Source organism: Tupaia chinensis, unplaced genomic scaffold, assembly GCF_000334495.1.
Source record: "Tupaia chinensis unplaced genomic scaffold, TupChi_1.0 Scaffold000426_1, whole genome shotgun sequence".
NCBI classification, from domain to species: domain Eukaryota; kingdom Metazoa; phylum Chordata; class Mammalia; order Scandentia; family Tupaiidae; genus Tupaia; species Tupaia belangeri.
In genome coordinates, this window is record NW_006159931.1 from 2,866,595 (window position 1) to 2,886,736 (window position 20,142).

The 20,142-nt window shown below is 47.4% G+C and overlaps 1 protein-coding gene across 1 annotated transcript in view; it reads right to left on the reverse strand.

Moving 5' to 3' along the window:
* Positions 1 to 20,142, reverse strand: part of SEL1L3 (SEL1L family member 3) — a gene marked incomplete in the record, with an annotated part of 122,634 nt that overhangs the window by 87,815 nt on the left and 14,677 nt on the right. Inside the window, 2 exon segments of the mRNA XM_014590294.2 lie at positions 1 to 36; positions 16,129 to 16,699. Of these exon segments, the coding sequence (XP_014445780.1) occupies positions 1 to 36; positions 16,129 to 16,402 (310 nt within the window).

Consider the following 20,142-nt stretch of genomic DNA (forward strand, 5'->3'; position numbering starts at 1 on the left):
TGGAGGCGTAGGAAAAGCCAAGGAGGGTAAGCATGTCTGCAAACAGCAAAACACCGCCTTCCATTTACCTCCACGGAAGTATCCCCTTTCAAATCACATCCTCCCGGAGCCTCCACCCACTCAAGTCAAACTCTGAATGACAGCCTAAAACTATAGCCCACGTGTGTTAAACGCTGCATGTACACTAAGCACTTTACGGTGACTATTAGTTTCTTTTATTAGAGAGACTTTTGCTGTAGGAGGCATGTGCTCGCTGGAGAGACACAGAGAGACAGAGAGACAGAAAGCTCACTGCAGTTTGAGTCCCAGACCTGGCAGCTTGCTTTCTCACTTTCTTTCTCTCTCTCTCTCTCTGTCTTTCCCCACTCTGGTGAATTAAAATAATAATAATAAATTAATTAATTAATTCTAAAAAAAAAAAAGGTGGAGCAGGAATCCAAACCCAAGGAACCTGGTCTCAGAATCTATCATTAAAACTACTCTATTTTGAGGCCAGCAGGTGGCATAGTAGTTAAGTGCTGGACTCCCACATGGTTGACCGCAGTTCAAGGTCCTGACCAGATGGCTTGAAACTCCCACAGGCACATGTGCATGCATGCCAAAATTCCGAGAGGAGAATGGAGAAGGGATTGCAACATGGCCATCCTCTCTGGGGGAGTGATTTCTTGCTTTCTGTCTCTCTCTCTTTCTGGCAAATGTATGCACCCTATGGCAAAAATCTCTCAAAAACAAACAAAAAAACTAAAAGACTACACTTTTTTTTTTCTTTTGTGCAAACTTTCCACATAAACGCAACATATTACCCAACATAAATACTCCTAAATGCCCCTTAAAACTGAGGAGTCTTCCACTTCAGTTGGCAAATGAGGAGGAATTCTTTTCTGCAGCTCTAGAAAACAGGGCTCTCCATACACATTGATTTTTCAATGCCAGATGGCACATGCATGTACATTAAGAGAGAAAGAGTGAGTCCCCCCACAGACCCAGTCAAGCCACGATCCTTTTCCCTCCACTCTCCATCCCAGAGCTGGAGTGTTTCTAAGCCACTGGGCCAGGACTGGAGCCCTGACTGGTCATGTGGCCTCCAGCTTCTTACACACAGCAGTCTCCACTGTACTGTGGGCCCAGCCCCCAGAACAAATCTCGAAGGGGAAACTGAGGTATTTCACTTATATTTAATCCTACTATGGGGACCGGTTTCCCATAACCTCCCTAACCCACTGAAGTAAAAACAATGATTTAACTCAACCTGGGCATAAAGATCCTTCTTAAATTGCTCCTTGGTTTAAAGAGCCATGAAATGTTGAAATAATCTGCTTTCCTGGGCTTCTCGAGAAGAGGAGAGTTGGGAACCAGTAGTTAGCGTAATGGCTACGTCGCTGGACTCCCATGTAATCGACTGCAGTTCGCGTCCCGGACCCAGTGGCTTAAAACTCACGCCGGGCGCATGTGCGTGCGTGCCCAAGATCCCGAGAGGAGAATGGAGGAGAAGAGATTGCGGCGTGACCATCCCCCCTGGGAGATGATTTCTCACTTTCTGTCTCTATGTCTCTCTCTGTCTGTCTGGTGAGCGCACGCGCCCTATAGCAAAAAAAAAAAAAAACAACTCTCCAAAAAAAAAAAAATTAGAAGAGGAGAGTTGACTTCTACATACGTCACCAGATACCAAGACTGCACATGCTAGACATCTCAGTTCTCATTCCCAAAAAGAAAAAGTAGCTTGTGTATTACAGAGAGGCACCTCTGGCTCAGTATGGTTTAGAAAGCGTAAGAGCAGGTTTTAGCATCTCGGGCCCTGCGTATATATTTAGTAGGATTCGTAAGCCAGTTTCCCCCCAATGTCCATAAATCTACCTGTTTCATTACAGGTCGGGATGCATTTGGGAACCCCCAAGGGTGGAATTACCAATTTAAACAGAAAGACTTGAAGCTTTTTTTTCCCCCCTCAATAAGGAGGAGCACGGCTTCACAAATGGAAACACTGCAGAGGCATCTTCAGAACCTGGGGAGAAAAATTCACCGAAGAGGTTGCTCTCAGCTCAACCGTGGTTTAGCATCCTCCATTTGAGTGGAGCACAGGAGACCAGATGGCCATGCTGGAGCCCCAGGAAGCCCTCTGTGGGAGATGGCTGTGAGGTATCTGACACGTGGCAGAAACTCGGGGCTTGATTCGGCTCGACCTGACTCCACTAAGAGCCTTCACAAAGGATGTCTCCAGAGTGGAAAGAATGAAAAGCGGGTGAGGATGAGCCTCTCTCTCTTCTACCCGAGGATCACAGGGAAGCAGGTCTAACAAGAGAACTCAAACCAAGAGACCACGGGAGGAAGATCGCAGAAACAAAGATCTAAAACAATTTATAAAAACACATGCCTTTTAAACCCAGCAAAGCCAAAGCCATGGCAGTTTTCTTATAAAATCTACACTTTTCTCTCTCTCTCTCTCTTTTTTTTTCCAGAGAGAGAATTTTGCTATAGGGCACATTGCTCGCTGGAGAGACAGAGAGATACACAGGAACAGAAAGCAAGAAATCACCACCCCTCCCAGGATGGGGGGCCATGCCACAATCCCCTCTTCTCCATTCTCCTCTTGGGATTTGGGGCATACATGCACACAGGAATGAGTTTTAAGCCACCGGGTCCAGGACTCAAACTGTGGTCGACTACATGGGAGTCCAGTGATGTAAGCATTATGCCATCTGCTGGTCCCCAAATCTATACTTTTGATAGTTGTATAATTTGGAGTTCTACTGTAGCTTGCCCTGGGTGTAATGTTGTTATCTCATAATTAAAAGTAATTAACAAAAGTGAATTTTGGAGCAGGAGAGGACTTTATATTTTTGTTTATTAATTTTTTAATTTGCCATCGGGCACGTGCACTCACTAGAGAGACAGAGATGAAGAGAGAGGAGGAAAGTGAAAAACTATCCCCCAGGGAGATGGCCACACAGCAATCCTTTCTTCTCCATTCACCTCTTCGGATCGTGGGCACAAGCGTGCATGTGTGCACATGCGCAATACAGACACCTTAATTACCATGCCACTGGCTAGCCCTTACTTTTTTTCTTAAGTTAGCTTTTTTACAAACTTGGGGTAGGGGAACAACCCAACAGTCTTTATGCCACTATCCACCCCTAGCTTGAGCCCACGGGATCAGGGGCATCAAGAGCCTGGCATGTATGGGACAGGCCTGATGGGCACACCTGGGACCTTCCCATATGGTCTGGTTCACTGCCACGGCACCACCAACTGGTCCCAGAGAAAGACTTCAGAGTGCATCGAGCCCAGCAGAACATACAGACTACTGCTTAGTAACTGTGGCCGGTTAGAGTGCTGTATCGATTAGTGATGTCTGCCACACAGCAGAATGGGGAGTAGTGCACCAGCACTGGCCACCAATAAGCAATTAATTTATGGGCTGGAAAATGCAGTTTTCCCTGGAACGTAAGCTCCATGAGGACAGGGACCTTACTTCATTTATTAGCCCATCCTCAGAGCCTAGAACAGTGCCCAGCACTTGACTGGGCTCCATAAATAGCTGGGAATGGAGCCCAGCCCAAGTGGCATGTGCCGTGGAGACACTGGGATCCACAGGCTGGGACTGCATGGAAGACCTGGGTTTGATTCCTAGTACCACCTATGGTCAGGTACAGTGCCGTATGCCTGTAACCCTAGAGACTTGGGGAGGTTTAGCCAGGAAGAGTGAGTTCAAGGCTGGCCTGGGCAACATAATGAGACCCTGTCATGGGGAAAAAAAAAGAAAGATGAATGAATGAACAAATACAAGGCAAGATTAGGAGCTGTCTCACTTTCCCTCTAAACTTCCTCAAATTCGGTAATGTGTACCAGGCTGTGTAACCCCAGTGAAAGTCTTTCTTCCAAATCCTCCCCCAGATCCACTTCTTTGGTTTACCTCGAAGGCATCATTCAGACATAAACACAAAACATGAGGAAATCAGTACCCGTTTTGTTTTTTTTAGGAGATTTTTGCTATAGGGCACATGCACTCATTGGAGAGACAGAGAGACAGAAAGCGAGAAATCACCCCCCATGCGGTGGCCATGCCCCAATCCCTTCTCCTCCAGTCTCCTCTCAGGATTTTGGGCACACACACACATGTACCCGGTGTGAGTTTGAAGCCACTGGGTTCAGGACTTGACTGGCAGCCGACCACGTGGGAGTCCAGCGACACAACCACTATGCCATTTGCCAGCCCCTCAGTTCCTATTAAAACCCTTCCCCCTTGACTGTTTTAATTCCTGAAATTTTAAAAGAGGCATATGATATCATATGATGCAAACCCTTTCATTTGTAGATAAGAAAAGCATTAGTGTCTAGCTGAAGGTATGCAGCGAATGAAAGACTCAGCTTTGACTTGAACCTGGTCTCCCCCCAAACCAATGGGCTTTTTCTACCACATCCCATCTCCACGTCCTCCCAGGGAGAGCTACAGCTGGAGTCTAGCGGCCTGCCCCTGTGCGGATATGCAGGTGGTTCCTCACTGAAATATTCCTGTGGGTTAGCTACCAATGCTGCCTTGAAACTCCAATGCCCCACAGCCCACCTGGCCCCTCCTTTGGGTCAGAGCCTGGCTTCCAGGGGCCTCCAGCACCACCCTGCTTCAGCACTAAGGCCAGCGCCCCGGTCCACTGCAGGGCCCCTCTCCTGACTGCTTCTTAAATATTCTGAGGCTCATCCTGGATGGGGTGGGAGGCATGGTGGCCACTCTAGTTCGGCTGAGTGATCAGAACCCTAACATGGACACCCTGCTCTGGGAAAGGCCCCAACTCTACAGAGCAAAGCTTCACTCAGGACATGTTTCACATGCATAATGATGCCGCTGAGATCCGTAGATCACAGTGGAGACGTTAGAGACAGATCCCCCTGAGGGTGAGAACTCTCTCGCTTTCTGTCTCTCTGTCTCTCTCCTTTTGGTGAGCGCGTGCACCCTATAGCAAAAACCTCTCTGAAAGAAAGAAAGAAAGAAAGAAAGAAAGAAAGAAAGAAAGAAAGAAAGAAAGAAAGAAAGGAAAATGGACCAGCAGTTGGCGTAATGGCTATGTCACTGGACTCTCATGTAGTCAACTGCAGTTCAAGACCCAGATCTGGTGGCTTAAACTCACTCCGGGCATGTGTGAGTGTGTGCCAAGATCCCGAGAGGAGAATGGAGGAGAAGGGATTGCAGTGTGGCCATCCCCCCTCGGGGGTGATTTCTCACTTTCTGTCTGTCTGTCTCTCTTTGTCTTTCTGGCCAGAGCATGCGCCCTATAGCAAAAACCTCTCCATAAATAAATAAATAAATAAATAAATAAATAGAGACAGTCTCCACGCAGGGAATCACTATAAGTGGCCCAGGGGGGAACAGAGGTAAGATTTTTTTCAACCTGGAGAAGGAAGGCCAGAACACCGATAACTCAAAAATACTTTCCAAATACAGGACATTGAAAAGGCAATGATAATCGGGTGTTTTTTTGTTTTTTTTTTTAAGTCAAAGCCTCAGACTAAAAACTCTGTTTTCTGACAGATATAATTTAGGTCAGGGTTTTCTCCAAAAAGCAGAGTAGGCAGTGAAGTGGGTTACTAAAGAAGTCTGTGGAACATTCAATACCCGGAATCTTAAGAACAAAATGAAGTCCACTTCTAGAAACCTGTGCTCCAAGCACGTGTGTGCACAACGGTTTATGTACAGGGTCCTCAGTGAGGCCTTGTTAGATGAGAAAGACAGCAATGACCTGCCCGACTGACAGCAGAAGACAGGTAAGTGAATTATGGCCAGGCAATGGGGTCGAAGACAGTGAGGGTGTGGGCGTGCACAGACACGGGAAATCTCTGGTCTTGCCCCTGTGTGCAGGGCGGAGTCTCTAGTGTCCTCTTATTTGCACATGAAGAGAAGGGGTAGCAACCCTAGTGCTTCTCTGTGCACAGAACATTCTGGAAGGAGACACGGAAAGTGCTGGTACTCAGTGTGCTTCTGGGAAAAGACCGGAGGACTGCAGTGAGTTCACTTACTCCACCTCTAAGCCTTTTCTCACCATGCAAATTTTTTTCAACCTGGTACATGTATTATTTTTCCAGCTAAAAAAGGAGAGAAGGAAAGTTCTGAGTGTTTCCATGAAGATAGTTAGAAGGAGCCTGGCCCACTCCGAGGCCTCCCTGCCTCAGCCTTGAGGTGGTACAGCGTGGCCCCATTCACCTCACAGAAGCAAAGTCCAGTGGGTGAAGCAAACAAGATGATTCACATTGATAAAAATCTAACTTTAACAAAAGTAGTCTTTCTAATTTAGAACCTGGGTAGGGACCGCATTAGCATTTTTCAGAGAGGCGGCATAGCCAAGTCGGAAGAATCCAGAAGTCTGCGCTCCAGTTAAACCAACTCCTGGAGTCTAGGATTCCCCCTTCATTAAAAAGAGGTTGAGAGGGGCCGGCAAGTGGCGTGGTGGTTAAAGGCGCTAGACTCCCACATGGCCGACCACAGTTCAAGTCTCGGACCTGGTGGCTTGCTTTCTCACTACTTCTTTCTCTCTCTGATCAAACTGAAAAATAATAATGATATAATAATAAATAAAGTTAAATAAAATAATTCTTAAAAAAAAAAAGAGGTTGGGAACAACACTGTCTTCCCCCTGAGACTATTATGAGGATTAAATGAGACAATGTGCATGGAAAAAGTGTTTTGAAAATCTGAAAGGGCAACGCAGATGCTAGGCATTAATTAGTGTTATTACTGAAAAATCTAGACTACCATGATTAACTGGGGAAAAAAGGAACTGGGCCTTTTTTTTTTTTTTAACTGCCAAATATATAGATAATAATTACCAAAAGTATCATCCCGTCATTGGACTTAAATAGACCCTGCTGCATACACTGTCTTCTCACAGAGACAAGCCAAGCCTGGTTCCAACACGTGGCTTAACTTTCAATCATTTTGCCGTAATGAGATTTTATCATTAAAAAAAAAATCATACTTTTGGGCAGGTTCTATAATCTACCGGTTAAAGTAGTCAGATCCCACGTGGCTGAGGACAGCTCAAATCCCAGCCCTGGTGGCTTGAACAACATGCTGGGCACGTGTGTGCTTCCATGCCCGAAATGCCAGCGGGGTGAAATAATGGAGAAGGGATTAATTGGGACGTGGCCATGCCTCAGTGGGTGACCCCCCTTCTGGTAAGCACGCTGGCAATTAAAAAAGAAAGAGAGAGAGAGAGAAAGAGAAATCGTACTTCCAATCCAATGGCTCTGAAGATGAGAATAAAGTTTTAGTGAAGAGAAAGGAGAGGGGGAAAGGAGAAAAACTGCTGTTTCCCCAGTGGTTTTTGGGTTTTGTTTAGTTTTGCCAGACAGCACATGCACTGACTGGAGAGAGAAAGAGAGCAAGCGAGCGAGAGAGAGAGAGCACTTTCTGCAACCTCTCCTCCTAAATGTCTTCTTCCTTTCAGGATTCTGGGGACACACACACGCACCCACCCGGAGTGTCCCTCGAGCCACTGGGTACAGGACTTGAACCACACAGTTGGCCATATAGGGTCCAGTTGCTTTCACCACCACACTTGACTGGCCTTGTTTGCTATCGTTGTTTTAAAGTTTTATTTATTCCGTCTACGAGCAAGAGAGACAGAGACAGAAAGAGAGACCAAGAGACAGCACCCCCAAAAGGGTCTCAAGACCACGGTCCACCTCCAGCTCCAGCTAACCCTGGATCGCTGGCATGCGTGTGCAGGGAGATCTCTGGACATGAACCTAGAACCTTTCCAGGGGGGTCAGCCTTGCAGAGTGGCCCATTTTACTGCAGCCACTCCTCACCCCAGAGTTTCTTATCCCGGCGGGAAGATCAGAGGAATATTCACCAGGGCAGAATAGTTAAGACTTTTTGGCAAGGAGTTTAAGAACCTTTGAACTGCAGTCTAAGCTGGCTTTCCCGCTAGGAAGGGCTCCCTGGAATGAGCCAGTGCTCCTGGCAGCCCAGGGCCCGGCGTGCAGATGGTCTGGCTGGAGACTCCTCAGTGGCCATGATTGTGAGAGCCGATCCCACTAACAAATCCCCTCATTGTGCTGCCTCTGGAGAACCCTGGCCAGATCGTTTTCATGCCAGAATGCAGTTGTTGCTGTGACACACAGAAATGGCTAGAGGCTGGAAAATTTAGAAGAGTCGGCTAGAAAAAACCCAGACTGCTGGGGAGAGAGCGTTATGGCATGTTCTGGTGAGGGTTCAAGAGAAGAGAGGCAGGGAAACTCTGGAACGGCTTAGGGATTGCTTGAATGTCATGATCAGAATGTGGCCAGAAATATGGCCAGCGAAGGTCATTCTAGGGAGATGTCAGACCTACCCTGAGACACGACGCCCAGGGAAACCAGAGTAAAAGCCATCCTTGTTATAAAGTGGTGAAGAACTTTGCTGAATTATGTCCATGCCCAAGGGCTCTATGGAAGACGGAACTACAGCACCATAGACTTGGGTAGCTGGTGGAAGAATTTCTAAGCAACACATTGAAGGAGCAGTATGGGTACTCTTAACTACAAATAATAAGACATGAGAGGAAAGAAATGACTTGGAATTTATAATTATAGGAGAAGCAGGCTAGCCACTGTGGTACGGCAGTCACTCAGTGTTCCACAATGCCGAGGTCACATGGGAAGGTCCCAGGTTCACATCCTGAGTTCTCCCTGTACATGCCAGATGCATGCACATATTTGTGCATGATCCTAGCTGGCTGAGGTGAGGGGTAGGTTCTGGCATGAGGACCCTGTCAGGGATGTCTCCCTTTCTCTCTCTCTCTGCCTCTTCTTCTCTCTATCTTTCTTTGTCTCTCTCTCTCTCATGGAAGAAATAAATAAATTAAACCTAAAACAAGACAAAACAAAACAAAAAAACCAGAGTGGAAGCATTTCAAAGATTTTCAGCCTAGCCATGGAAAGAATGAAAAGTGTATTAGAGAGAGCAAACCGGGGAGCGGCCAGGGACCACTGCTAAGAGTAGAACAGAGAAAAGGGAACATCAAGATGATGGGAGAAGGACCCTGAAACCATTTCCAGATCTTCGAGGCTGACTCTCCCATCACAGGCTCAGAGCTCTCCTGTTTCAGGAGACAGGCCCGGGGCCTCTCCATGGGCTTACTTCCCACCTGGTCTCCACTCCCTGCATTCTAGCTCAGGGAGCCTTGAGCACCGCAGCCATGGTTCAGATGGGTCCCGGTGTGTTTCCACCCACTACTCCAGAAGACACGAGTCATAAACCATAGCAGCATCCACATGCTGCTAGTTCTGCAGGTACAGAAAACGCGAGAGCTGTGGCCACAGGACAGCCTCCACCCAGATTTCAGATGACATCACAGACAACCAGGGGGCCCATGCAGACATATGTCGCAGTGGAAGAGACCCATGAGAGCAATTCCTAGAGGAAATATGGGGTCATGCCAGATGCATGGGCTCAGAGCCATCAGAGAAAGACCCACCAGGATGACGCCTAGTGGAGGTTTGGAAGGAGGCCCACCAGAGACCCAGACTGTAGAGCTACTCAGATGCATTGCCACCTCGGGAAGGCTGCAGGCCTGAGACTCTAACCCAAGAGTGCTGAAGCAGGAGACAGCCTGGGGAGCTGCCCAAGACCTTAGATGCTCAAACTCTGCCCTAGTGTATCCAGTGGGTGGCTCATCGAGAAAAATTATTCAGGAGTATTAAGACTTAATGTCTTCTTAATTAGGTTATAGGCTTCTTGGGGGCCTGTTATTCCTTTTTTTCTTGCTGATTTCTCCCTTTGGGGATAGGAATGTCTATTCTATGCATGTCCCACCATTGTATAATGGAATCGGGTAACTTGTTTTGCTTTCTCAGGCTCACAGCTGGAGGGAATTTGTCTACATATTATGCTTCGAGTCTCATCCATTTGTATGTGATTCATGAGACTGGATTTTGGATTTCTGAGTTATGCTGAAATGTGTTCAGACTTTTGGCGTTATTAAGATGGAATGAATGTATTTCGTATGTGAAAAGAACATGAGTTTTTGAAGACCATGGGCCATATGCTACAGTTTGAATGTTCCTTCCAAAACTCACGTTGAAATTTAATTGCTCTTGTGATGGTATTAAGAGGTGGGATTGATAAGAAGTGATTAGTCCATGAGCTCCCCAGCCTCCTGGGTTAATGTCATCATTGCAGGAGTGGTTCATTATCACATAGTGGGTTGTTATGAAACCAAGTTCGTCCCTCTCTTGCTCCCTCATTTTCATCCTTCTCATCCTCTATCTTCCCCCATGAGCTAATGCAGCAGAAAGACTCTTGCCAATATGAGCCCTTGGATCTTGGACTTCTCATCCTCCAGAACTGTAAGAAATACATTTTCTTTTTCATAAATTACCCAATCTGTGGTATTCTGATACAGCAGCAGAAAACTGAGATGAGAGGCTTATTTTTCAAATCTCCCATCTCACCTCTCAGAGTCTACCTTTGTGAACAAACACCCAGCAAACAAGCTGCTAGTTCATCTCTCCACTCCACAGAGATGGTGATCAATTAACATGGCATTCTTCTTATGAAGTGCGGATTTGGCCTCGGAATCTCTCTCCACACCACACCCTAAGGAGTCACCCCCAATCAACCCAAGCTGGTGGGCGAGAGAAAAACCTATTTGCCATCTCTTACATCAGACGATGCGGACTCCCTGGTACTTCTCCACTGGGCTGCATTTTCTTTGGCTGCATTTTCATTGGTTCACACTTTCTACTAGGATGCTTTTCTACCCCTCCCTCCATTCCTTTTCCGACTGAAAACTCTACTCATCCCTGAAGTCTCTGTTCAAAAGTGCCTCCTTGTAAAGAAGTCTAGCAAATCACGCAACACAGAAAGATTACGTAGTAACTTTTTTCAATGAATAAGTGACTATAAATAAATAAATAAATAAATAGCTTCCTCGCTTCATCCGGCAGTACTGCCTAATGGTTAAGTGATGGGTTTGGGAACCAAACTACCCAGGTTCAAATACCAGCTCCAACATGAGTAGCCACGTGATCTCGGTCAAGTCACGCTCTGAGTCAGTCTCCTCTGTAAACATGACAGTAGAGTACAGAGCAGATTAAAATAGATACTCATTAGATACTCACCAATTAGCATGGTGCCTGACACGGAGTGAGCGCTCAGTAATGAGAGGTGGCTGCCACCATTAGTGACCATGTTGACCTCCCACACAAGCGCTTTAAACAGAGCATGTCTTCATCTTTGAGCCTCCAGACTTACTAAAGAGATTGGTGCATAATAGGTGCTCAATCTTTGCTTAACTGAATTGAGCATGATAAATACCGTATTTATCATGAGCTCTGGAAGTCCAATAGTGAGAATTAATTTCTAATTGTGGAAATTGAAAACAAAACGAAACACAACCTTCGGTGTGGGGGGTGGAAGAGGGTTGGAAGTTTGAACTGGCTGTTGAAATACAGGTAACATTTTCCCAGGAAGACATGGAAGATGTTAATGTAGAAAGGTCTTGGTTCATGGGTTTGAGGCTGGGTAAGGGAATCAGGAATGGTGCCTATTCTAGGTAAAGGGAACCGCTGTCATAAGGCCTGGGCTGAGGAATCAGAGATTCAAACTACAAAGCCAACGTTGAGCTCGTTCAGTTGCAGAAAGAGCATCTCTGAACAGGAGCCGACGGCCATAACTGGCACAGCCCAAATGGTCCTTCTTGTGAAGCTGCAGCGTGCGAGCCAGAGGCCCCGGGGAAAGCACACAGCCACACCTGTGCCCTACCGTGGCAACACCACTGGGGGCGGGGGGGAGGGGGTACCAACGTGTTGCCACGGTGCGATGTTCACATGAGGCCTAAGAGAGAAAAATGTCCCCTCCCTAGGCCAAGTGTCCACTCACTCAGCCAAGTGCTGGCTGCACACCTACTGCATGCAGGCATGGTGGGAGACACCAGGACGCACCCAACAAGGCCTCTGGCCTCAGGAAGCTTCTGAACTGGTGTGAGAGATAGTCAGCAGGTGAAGCAGCAATTAGATATCTCTAATTACAGCACCCAGTGGTGATAAGGCCATGAGGGAAATAAAGGTAGACAATGATGGCCGTGGGGGCTTCCTAGAGAAGGGGTCAGGGAAGCCGTCCCTGAGGTGGCGTTTGAGCAGAGGGACGAGCCAGGTAAGGCAGGGAGTGCGTAGACATCAGGGAGAAGCACTTCTCCGCTGGAAGGAAGAGTCACAGGAACGACCCAGAGCGGGAACGAACTCTGTGTGTGCAGAGAAGCAGGCAGGCCAGCGGGAACAGGTGGGCAGGGGCTGCATGGGAGGAGCCATGGCCAGCAAGGGATGAGGGACAGACCCCTTAGCCAGGGTTGGTCGTGACCACAGCAGGAGAACAGGGGGTTCCGAGCAGGGAGTCATGTGATCAGCTTGCACTGGCTGCCGTGTGGGGAGCAGGGCAAAGTTCAGGGGTGACCTGCAGGCAGTGGCAGCAGTCCAGAGGGGAGGATGAGGACGAGGCCCGGACCACAGTGGAAGCAACACCGGGGGGCTGTCACCACAGGTATGAGGAGACGACAAGTCAGGTGGGTGCCTGGTCTGCGGCCTGAGTCACTGGCCTGTGAGGCTGCTTTCTTTCCTTCAGTGAGCTCACAACCGAGTCAGGCACACACGTGACTCGGACTGGGCAACAGGTCACGCCCGGTCCCCTCTCCCTAGGAAACAGATAACGTAAGGTAGGCCACAGGTGCCTCCAGCCGCCTACGCCCCGTGTGCCCAGAATGCAGCAGGGACAGGTGCACCTAGAGGGCACGGGGCCGAGCCTTGGCACACACGTGTCTGGCCTCATTCTACCCACAGGGCGGGCAAAGTCTGCGGTGTCCCCACCAAACACCAGACTGGTGGCCTGGCCTGGGTCTGGGCAGAGGGGTTGAAGTGCCATGGAGCCATGTCTGGCATAGGCTGCCCTCCTGGGAGCTGAGCTAAGCCAGTGGTGCGGGAGGGCATGCTGACACTCCGGGAGCCTGGACACACGGGGACCTTGACTGTCTAGACCAACGACAAAGAAAATAAAAAGAAAATGAAAGCGAGTCAGGAGGAGCTTCAGGGCAAAGGCGGAGCTGCCACAGGACACCAGGCACCGGCCTGCACATATGTCCCCAGACCCCACATCAGTGCTGGCCACGGACTGAGATGGACCAGGCATGACAGATGCTTCCATAGCTCTGCGCTGTGCCTCGCTGATGCCTTGTGGTTCGGCTTGGACTCCTGCTCACTGAGAGCTGAATAAAGAAGCCCTGCTTCCAACAAGCCAGAGGCCTGGCCCCTACACCCCACAGCCAGGACCCAGAGCAAAGGTCCCGGACACCACGCGGACACAGCAGCGCTGACCTGTCTTGGAGAGAAAGGGAGGGAATGTGCTCCTTTTGTGGTAAACACATCACAACTGTGTGCACAGGGCTGGCTCGAGGGTGCACGAAATCCCCCTCCTCTTCCGGGGACTTGAGCTCTTGGAAGGGTCCTTGCTCTGGGTTCTGGTTTTATTAGATTAATTCTCACCCCAAAAGCAATGCTCTGAAGGTGAGGAGGAAATTCCCGCTGCGCTATTCATGACCCTTATGAATACGGGAAGAAACAGCCAAAGAAAGAAAAGATATTTCACATTTGAAGGGCACGTCCAGGTGCCCCGAGAACTGAGGCAGTTCGTAAATGATTTCCTTTGCAAAGTTCCAGCTCACAACTCAAGTCATTCTTCAAGGAGAAATACATGATTTGCCAAACATGAAATGGAATCATTAAGCCCCATGAAGTCAGAGGCAGAGAAAACTGTGGCCCCCCCTCCCTCTCCTTAACAAATGAGGGACCCTTGTGGAAGGCATTCCAGACCGACGCTAGTGTGGAGTTCTGCCCAGAAGAAAGACGCTCATGGATCATTGAAATGCATGTAGTTCCACTTATCTTAGACAGTTAAATTACCCACCCCAGCCTACCCCACCATGCAAACACACAGAAAGAATTTGTCTTCTTCTAGATAGCTGTGTACTACAAGCAGCACACACACACACACACACACACACACACACACACACACACATACACACACGGGATAAGCCGGACTTGAACCAGGGCTATTGAAAACAGGAGGATACCCCTGCATAGGACCACACGTGGGAGTGTGTACGCACATGCACCTTCAGGAGTGCATGTAAAACCCAGTCACACCTGAACAAGGTCTGCAGTCCAGTTAGCAGGAGCAGGTCAGCGTCAGCTCTTGGACTTGATGTTATGCTGGCGTTACAGACGTTACCACGGTGGGGAGCTGGGGCAAGAAGCTGGGGGCTCCCGGGACTCTGGACCCATTTTGCAATTTCCTGTGAGTCTATAATTATTTCAAAATAGTTTTTAAAAATGTCAAATGTGCTGGCCTCTGACCAAATACAATACGCGGTTGTACAGGTCCTTCTCGTTTCCCTATATGCAGAGCTGCTTTGGGCAATGCCTAGAAATAGCCTTCGTCACTGTGACCCCAGAGACCGCCTGACAGAAATCATGTCCCAGAGGTGACAAGAAGTTGATCGCAGAGGGAGGATTTAGAGCGTGTGTCCTTAAGTCACCTTGTCCAAACCAGCCCTGTGGAAGATGAGGGGGTGGCAGACACATCATGCTGAAGGGTCTGCTCCCACAGGCCCTGGTCCTCTGCCCACCAACCCTGCCTGGGGGTCCAGCCATAGTAACTCTGAGGTCAAACTCTCACCAGCTCTGTCCCCGGCCCAGACATTCTCGAGGTTTATAGCATGGATCAGAATCACAAAGAATGCACTTAACGTGCTGATTCCGGGGCCAGCTGGTAGCACAGCAGTAATGCAACTGGGCTGACATGGGAGAGACGTGGGTTTGCATGCAAGCACCTCCTTGGGCACGCAGACGTGCATGCACATGCCCAAGACCAGGGTCAGCTGAGACAGGGTGGGTCACAGTGTGGGACCCTGTTCAGGATGCCTATCTTTCTCTTTCCTTCTCTCTCTGCATCTCTCACTCTCATGAAATAGATAATATATATATTTTTGCCTTTTTCAGAGAGATTTTTGCTATAGGGTGTGTGTACTCACTGGAGGCACAGAGAAAGATTGAGAGAGAAAAAGACACCTCGGGGGGAATGGCCATGCTGTAATCCCTTCTCCTCCATTCTCCTCTTGGGATTTTGGGCATGCATGCACAGACGCCTGGCATGAGTTTCAAGCCAGTGGGTCCAGGACTTCAACTGTGGTTGGCCGTGTGGGAATCCAGCGCCTTAACCACTATGCCACCTGCTGGCCCAATAAATACTGTCTTAATGCTAATTCCCAGGCCCTGCCTCCCAAAGATCCTGACTGAGTAGGTTAAAGATGGGGCCTGGCTTATGTCACAGTGGGTCCTAGGGCTGCACTTTCAGAAACACTGCCAGACCTTGGGAGGGTGCTGGGAAGCACACCCAGGCTGGCTCCTCATCTCAGGGTGGGGAAAAGAGCCGGCAGTGCTCAGCAGTCCTAAAGAAAAATACTCTTCACACCAATAGAGAGAACTTCAGCCTCTACCTTTAAAAACATGACAGAGATCTCAAACCCCTGTGCTTAAGGAGACACCACAGACAGGCACGGGAGCCTCTGGTATTAGTCCTGCCCTTCGGAGGAAAGTCAGAGTTTAAACTCCGTTATCATCTCATGCGTTTTCACGAGAACAGATGATACGCTAAGTACTTAGCCCTCGCTAAGCTACTCCAAAGGAGTGATTTATTATCCCTATTTTATAGGAAAGAAAACTGAGCCTCAAGAGTCTCAGGTAGAAGGTGGCTGAGCCAGGAGTTAGCGTGGACCTCCTCCAGTTTCCTCTCCTCCAGAGAAAACATTCTGCTTAAACATAATGGAAGCCTCAGGGGACTGCAGGGAGGGGAAGTGGGACCTTCCAATTCTTATTTCAATGCCACCTATCCTCTTGGCCAACTTCAAGCAGATCTTAATTTCCCTCTCTGCCTCTCTCTCTTTCATCTCTGTCCTCTCCTCTCCTCTGTCCCCTTTTCACTTTTCTCCTTGTGTCTCCAAAGTCCAACATGACAGTCTTGCATGTTCCTCTGTCTTTCTCGTCCCCCACTGCTTTATAAAAGAATTTTCTCCTGCCGCTGGGTTCCTAGCAAGGCAGATGACCTACCATTTTCCAGAGGACACTGTGGAATCTTGTTTGCCCGAAGGTTCCATATGTAATCCATGTTCCACTCAAGACACACTTGATGGTCTTTGAAAGGGCGTTCGAAAGGCGGGACTGTCTTGAGCAGAGTGTAATTCTTTGCTACAGCGTGGAGCAAGTTCTCCTCCCACTTCACATTCAAGTCTCCACTGCCGTATCTGTGAGTAATCCAGGCGCGGAGCACCACTGCAGAGACCGAGATGGAGTGTCTGATGAAGTAATCATCGCGGTACACCATAATGCTTGGAAATTTCACATGCACTATTTGCGTCCTGCTAGTGTGAAGATGTTTCTCATTCTTCCACCTTTTTTTGTACACGGGAATGCTGCTTCTGAACTCAGATGAAACAACCGCTTCCAAATTGACAACACAAGGCTGAGAGCATAAATACTCGACGGAGACTTCAGACACGTTGCGCACGTTCCCTTCAAAGACGGTGAAGTAAATGAAGTCTTTGTAAGCCACGCTCTGCTGGGCGTTGGGTGTCACGGCTGTCGTCAGCGAGGTCTGCCTCCCCCAAGACGGCACGAAATTCTAAAAAGGAGGGAAACGTAGTGAGAGATACAGAACGTTTAAAGATCATCATAAAAACAGGTATGCGAATCAATAGCTTCCCGGGATTAAAGATACCAGTGTACACCAAGCAATCAACGGAAAGATAAAAAATGTCAAAGCCAGTACTGCACGACTGGCAAGAAACCAACACACACACACACACACACAAATGAAGACCAGGCCACATTAAACCCTCTCCCCAGACTCAGCAGCATCTGCTGATCACAATGTGACTTTCTAAGCGACATGGCAACGATTCCAGATTTGGTTTCCAACTGGAGGAGCTAATTCACAACGAATCCAGTAGCTGTTAAACCTGCCTTCCAGTGAAAAAGAGACCACTGGCTTCAGACATCTTCCACCTATTGTCCTGACTTCAAACGGTGGTCAAACGCTGCTAGATCAAAGGGTGGGAGAGAGTTCAAAGTGCACCTGAGAGAGAGGGATTGTAACAGGAACGCCATCCGGCCCCTCTTCTCCTGCAAGTTCAGAGCCAAGACAAGCCTGCATGCCGGATGGAGCAGCAGGAGGTTTCTGCTGCTCCAAATCACACACCACACGGGCGAGCTTGGACTGTGGACTGCGTGGTCTGATTCTTTCACCGTGAAAGATACTACGCATGCCAAGGAAGATCTGAGCTGTGGTGGTTGATCTGGGTCTTCAGATGATCCAGCCTTTCAGTGCGGACCCTTCTTCCAGAAGAAACCCGGGAAAGTTGGTCATGAAATCGAGGCAATGTTTTGAGCATGAGATGTGGTGTGACCACTAAGAGCTTGTCTAGATATGCTGTGATGGACCCAAACAATGCAAAAACGTCACTTTGGACCACTTTAGGGTGGCTACTGTAAAAAAATAAATCAATGAACAAGTGTTAGTGAGACTGCGGGGAAGTTAGGGTCCTTGTGCACCAATAGAGGGGACGCAAAATGGTGCAGCTGCTGTGGAAGACAGCGTGGTGGCTTCTCAGACAAATTAAACACAGAATTGCCTTATAGAGCTGACCCATGAACCGTGCAGATTTGAACTGGGTGGGTCCACTTCTACTCGGATATTTTGCAATTGATATGTTGAAAAATATTGTCCAATACTATGTGCTTCCTCTTCCTTATGATTTTCTTACTAACAATTTCTTTTTTCTGGCTTACTTTATGGAAAGAATACAGTGTGTATCAGGCCAGCAGGTGGAGTGCAGTTTAAGGCAATAGATCTCACATTGCCAGCTGTGCAGTTTGAATCCCAGCTCAGCAGTTTGAGAATCATGCCAGGCATGTATGCATGCATGCCTGAAATCCTGAAAGGAGGCTAGAGGAGAAGGGGTTGTGGCATGGTCATTCCAAGGGTAGGAGGAGAGGGCTGGTGGCTTCTTGCATTCTCTTTCTAACTCACTCTGGCACATGCTCTATTGTGAAAACTAAAATAAGTCAATAAAACAAATAAAAAATAAAGAACAAAAAAACCACAGTATGTAATACATATAAGATACAAAATACATGTTAATCTACCAGTGAGGGTTCTGGTCAACAATAGGCTATCAGTACTTAAGTTTTGGGGGAGTCAAAAGTTATGTGGGTTTATGGACTGCATGGGGGGTGCACCCCTAACCCCAATGTCGTTAAGGGGTCTACTGTAATCTGATGCAGCAATTCCACTTGTAGTTATACACCCAATAGAGCTGGAAGTAAGGACTTGAAGAGATGTCTGTACACCTCTGTTCATAGCAGCATGATTACAACAGCTAAAGAGAACCCTACTGTCTGTCAATACATGAAGCGATCATCAAAATGTGGTATGAACACACATGCCATGAAATGTCATTCGGTCCTAAAGGGGGGGGTGAAATTCTGATACACGCTATCACACAGATAAGCTTTGAAGACATTATGCTAAGTGAAACAAGCAACACGAAAGAACAAATACTGTACCTGTGAGGTACCATGAAGAGGCAAATTCATAGAGACAGAAAGAAAATCATGGCTACCAGGGTCAGAGGAAGAAGTTGGTGTTTAATAAGTCCAGAGTTTGAGAAGAAGAAAAGGCACTGGAGATGGAAGGGGTGAAGATTGCACAACAAAATGAGTTTACTTAACATTCTGTTCTACACTTACAAGTAGTTAAAATGGTAGGTTTTGCTTTACGAGCATTTTAACTATAATTTTTTAAAGTTTATTTTTTCCAGGATCGAGAAAGAGAAAGAAAGCATCCTTAAAAGGATCTTAATATTGTTATCCATCTCCAGCTCCAGTCAGCCCCAGATCATGGGTAAGACACGGCCAGTCAACCAAAGGAGGTATCTACACTTAAACCAGAAACCTTCCCATATGGGATTGCCTCACAGAGGGTCCCTTTTTTACCACCATTGCACTATCTGGTCGCTCAACCACAATTTCAAAGGAAAAAAAGACACTTTGGTCTCCTCCATGGCTGTAGGAGAGACAAAGGTGATATGAAGTCTACTATAAATAAGAGCCATACAAGGCAGAACATGACCAGTGTGCCAGTCAAATTATAAATAAGCACAAGGGAGCACAACACCAGGAGAGAGTAATTCTGATGTTGGGTTCTACAATAGCTTCAATGGAGGAAATGGTATTTCAGTTGGGCTTTGAGGGATAAAGAGAAGGTCTTCAGATAGAAAGGCAAGGGAAAGGCATTGCAAGTAGTATAAGCAGGGCAAAAACGTAGAAAAAGGCAGGTATATCTAAAAAATAGTGAGCAGCTTGGTTTGTCAGAAACTAGAAGTAGAGAAGAAAGTGGACATGGGAATACAAGATTGAAAAGTAAAGCAGGGTCTTGGCCCTGGAGAGCACTGAATCTCAGCCCAAAGAATGTGAACTCTCATTACACTGACAGCCAAGAATCAATGAAGGCTTCTGTAAATGTGGGTGGGGTTGCTTTTTAAGCAACTGACAATCCATTGGAAAGAAAGCTAACAATCCATCCATTAGAAAAAGAAGTAAACAACTTAGTTCATAGAGAAGTAAACTCTCCCTCATGGTGAAAGAAATGCAAAGGGAAAACACACTAAAATACCATTTTTTAACCTATTAAATTCACAAAGATCAAAAAGTAACATACTGGCTGGTGCATAAGGGAGCAAATCCTCTTATTTATTGCTGGTAGCAATAATCGTTATGAGGCCAGTATCTACCAAAGATATAAATGCACCCACCCTCTGGCCCAGTAATTCCACTTGTGAGGTTTTATCCTACTAATATACTCAAATTTGTGCAAAATGATGTATATATAGGTTTTCACTGCAGCGAAAATAGGCAGAAAGCCTACATGTTCATCAAGAGGGCCACAGAATAAATCATATCCACTCATGGAGTACTATACAGTATTAAAGAGAGGAAGATCTTTGTGGACAGTTAATAGAATGAACTCCAAAGATTTTTTCTGTCTTTTTTAAAAGCAGGTTCAGC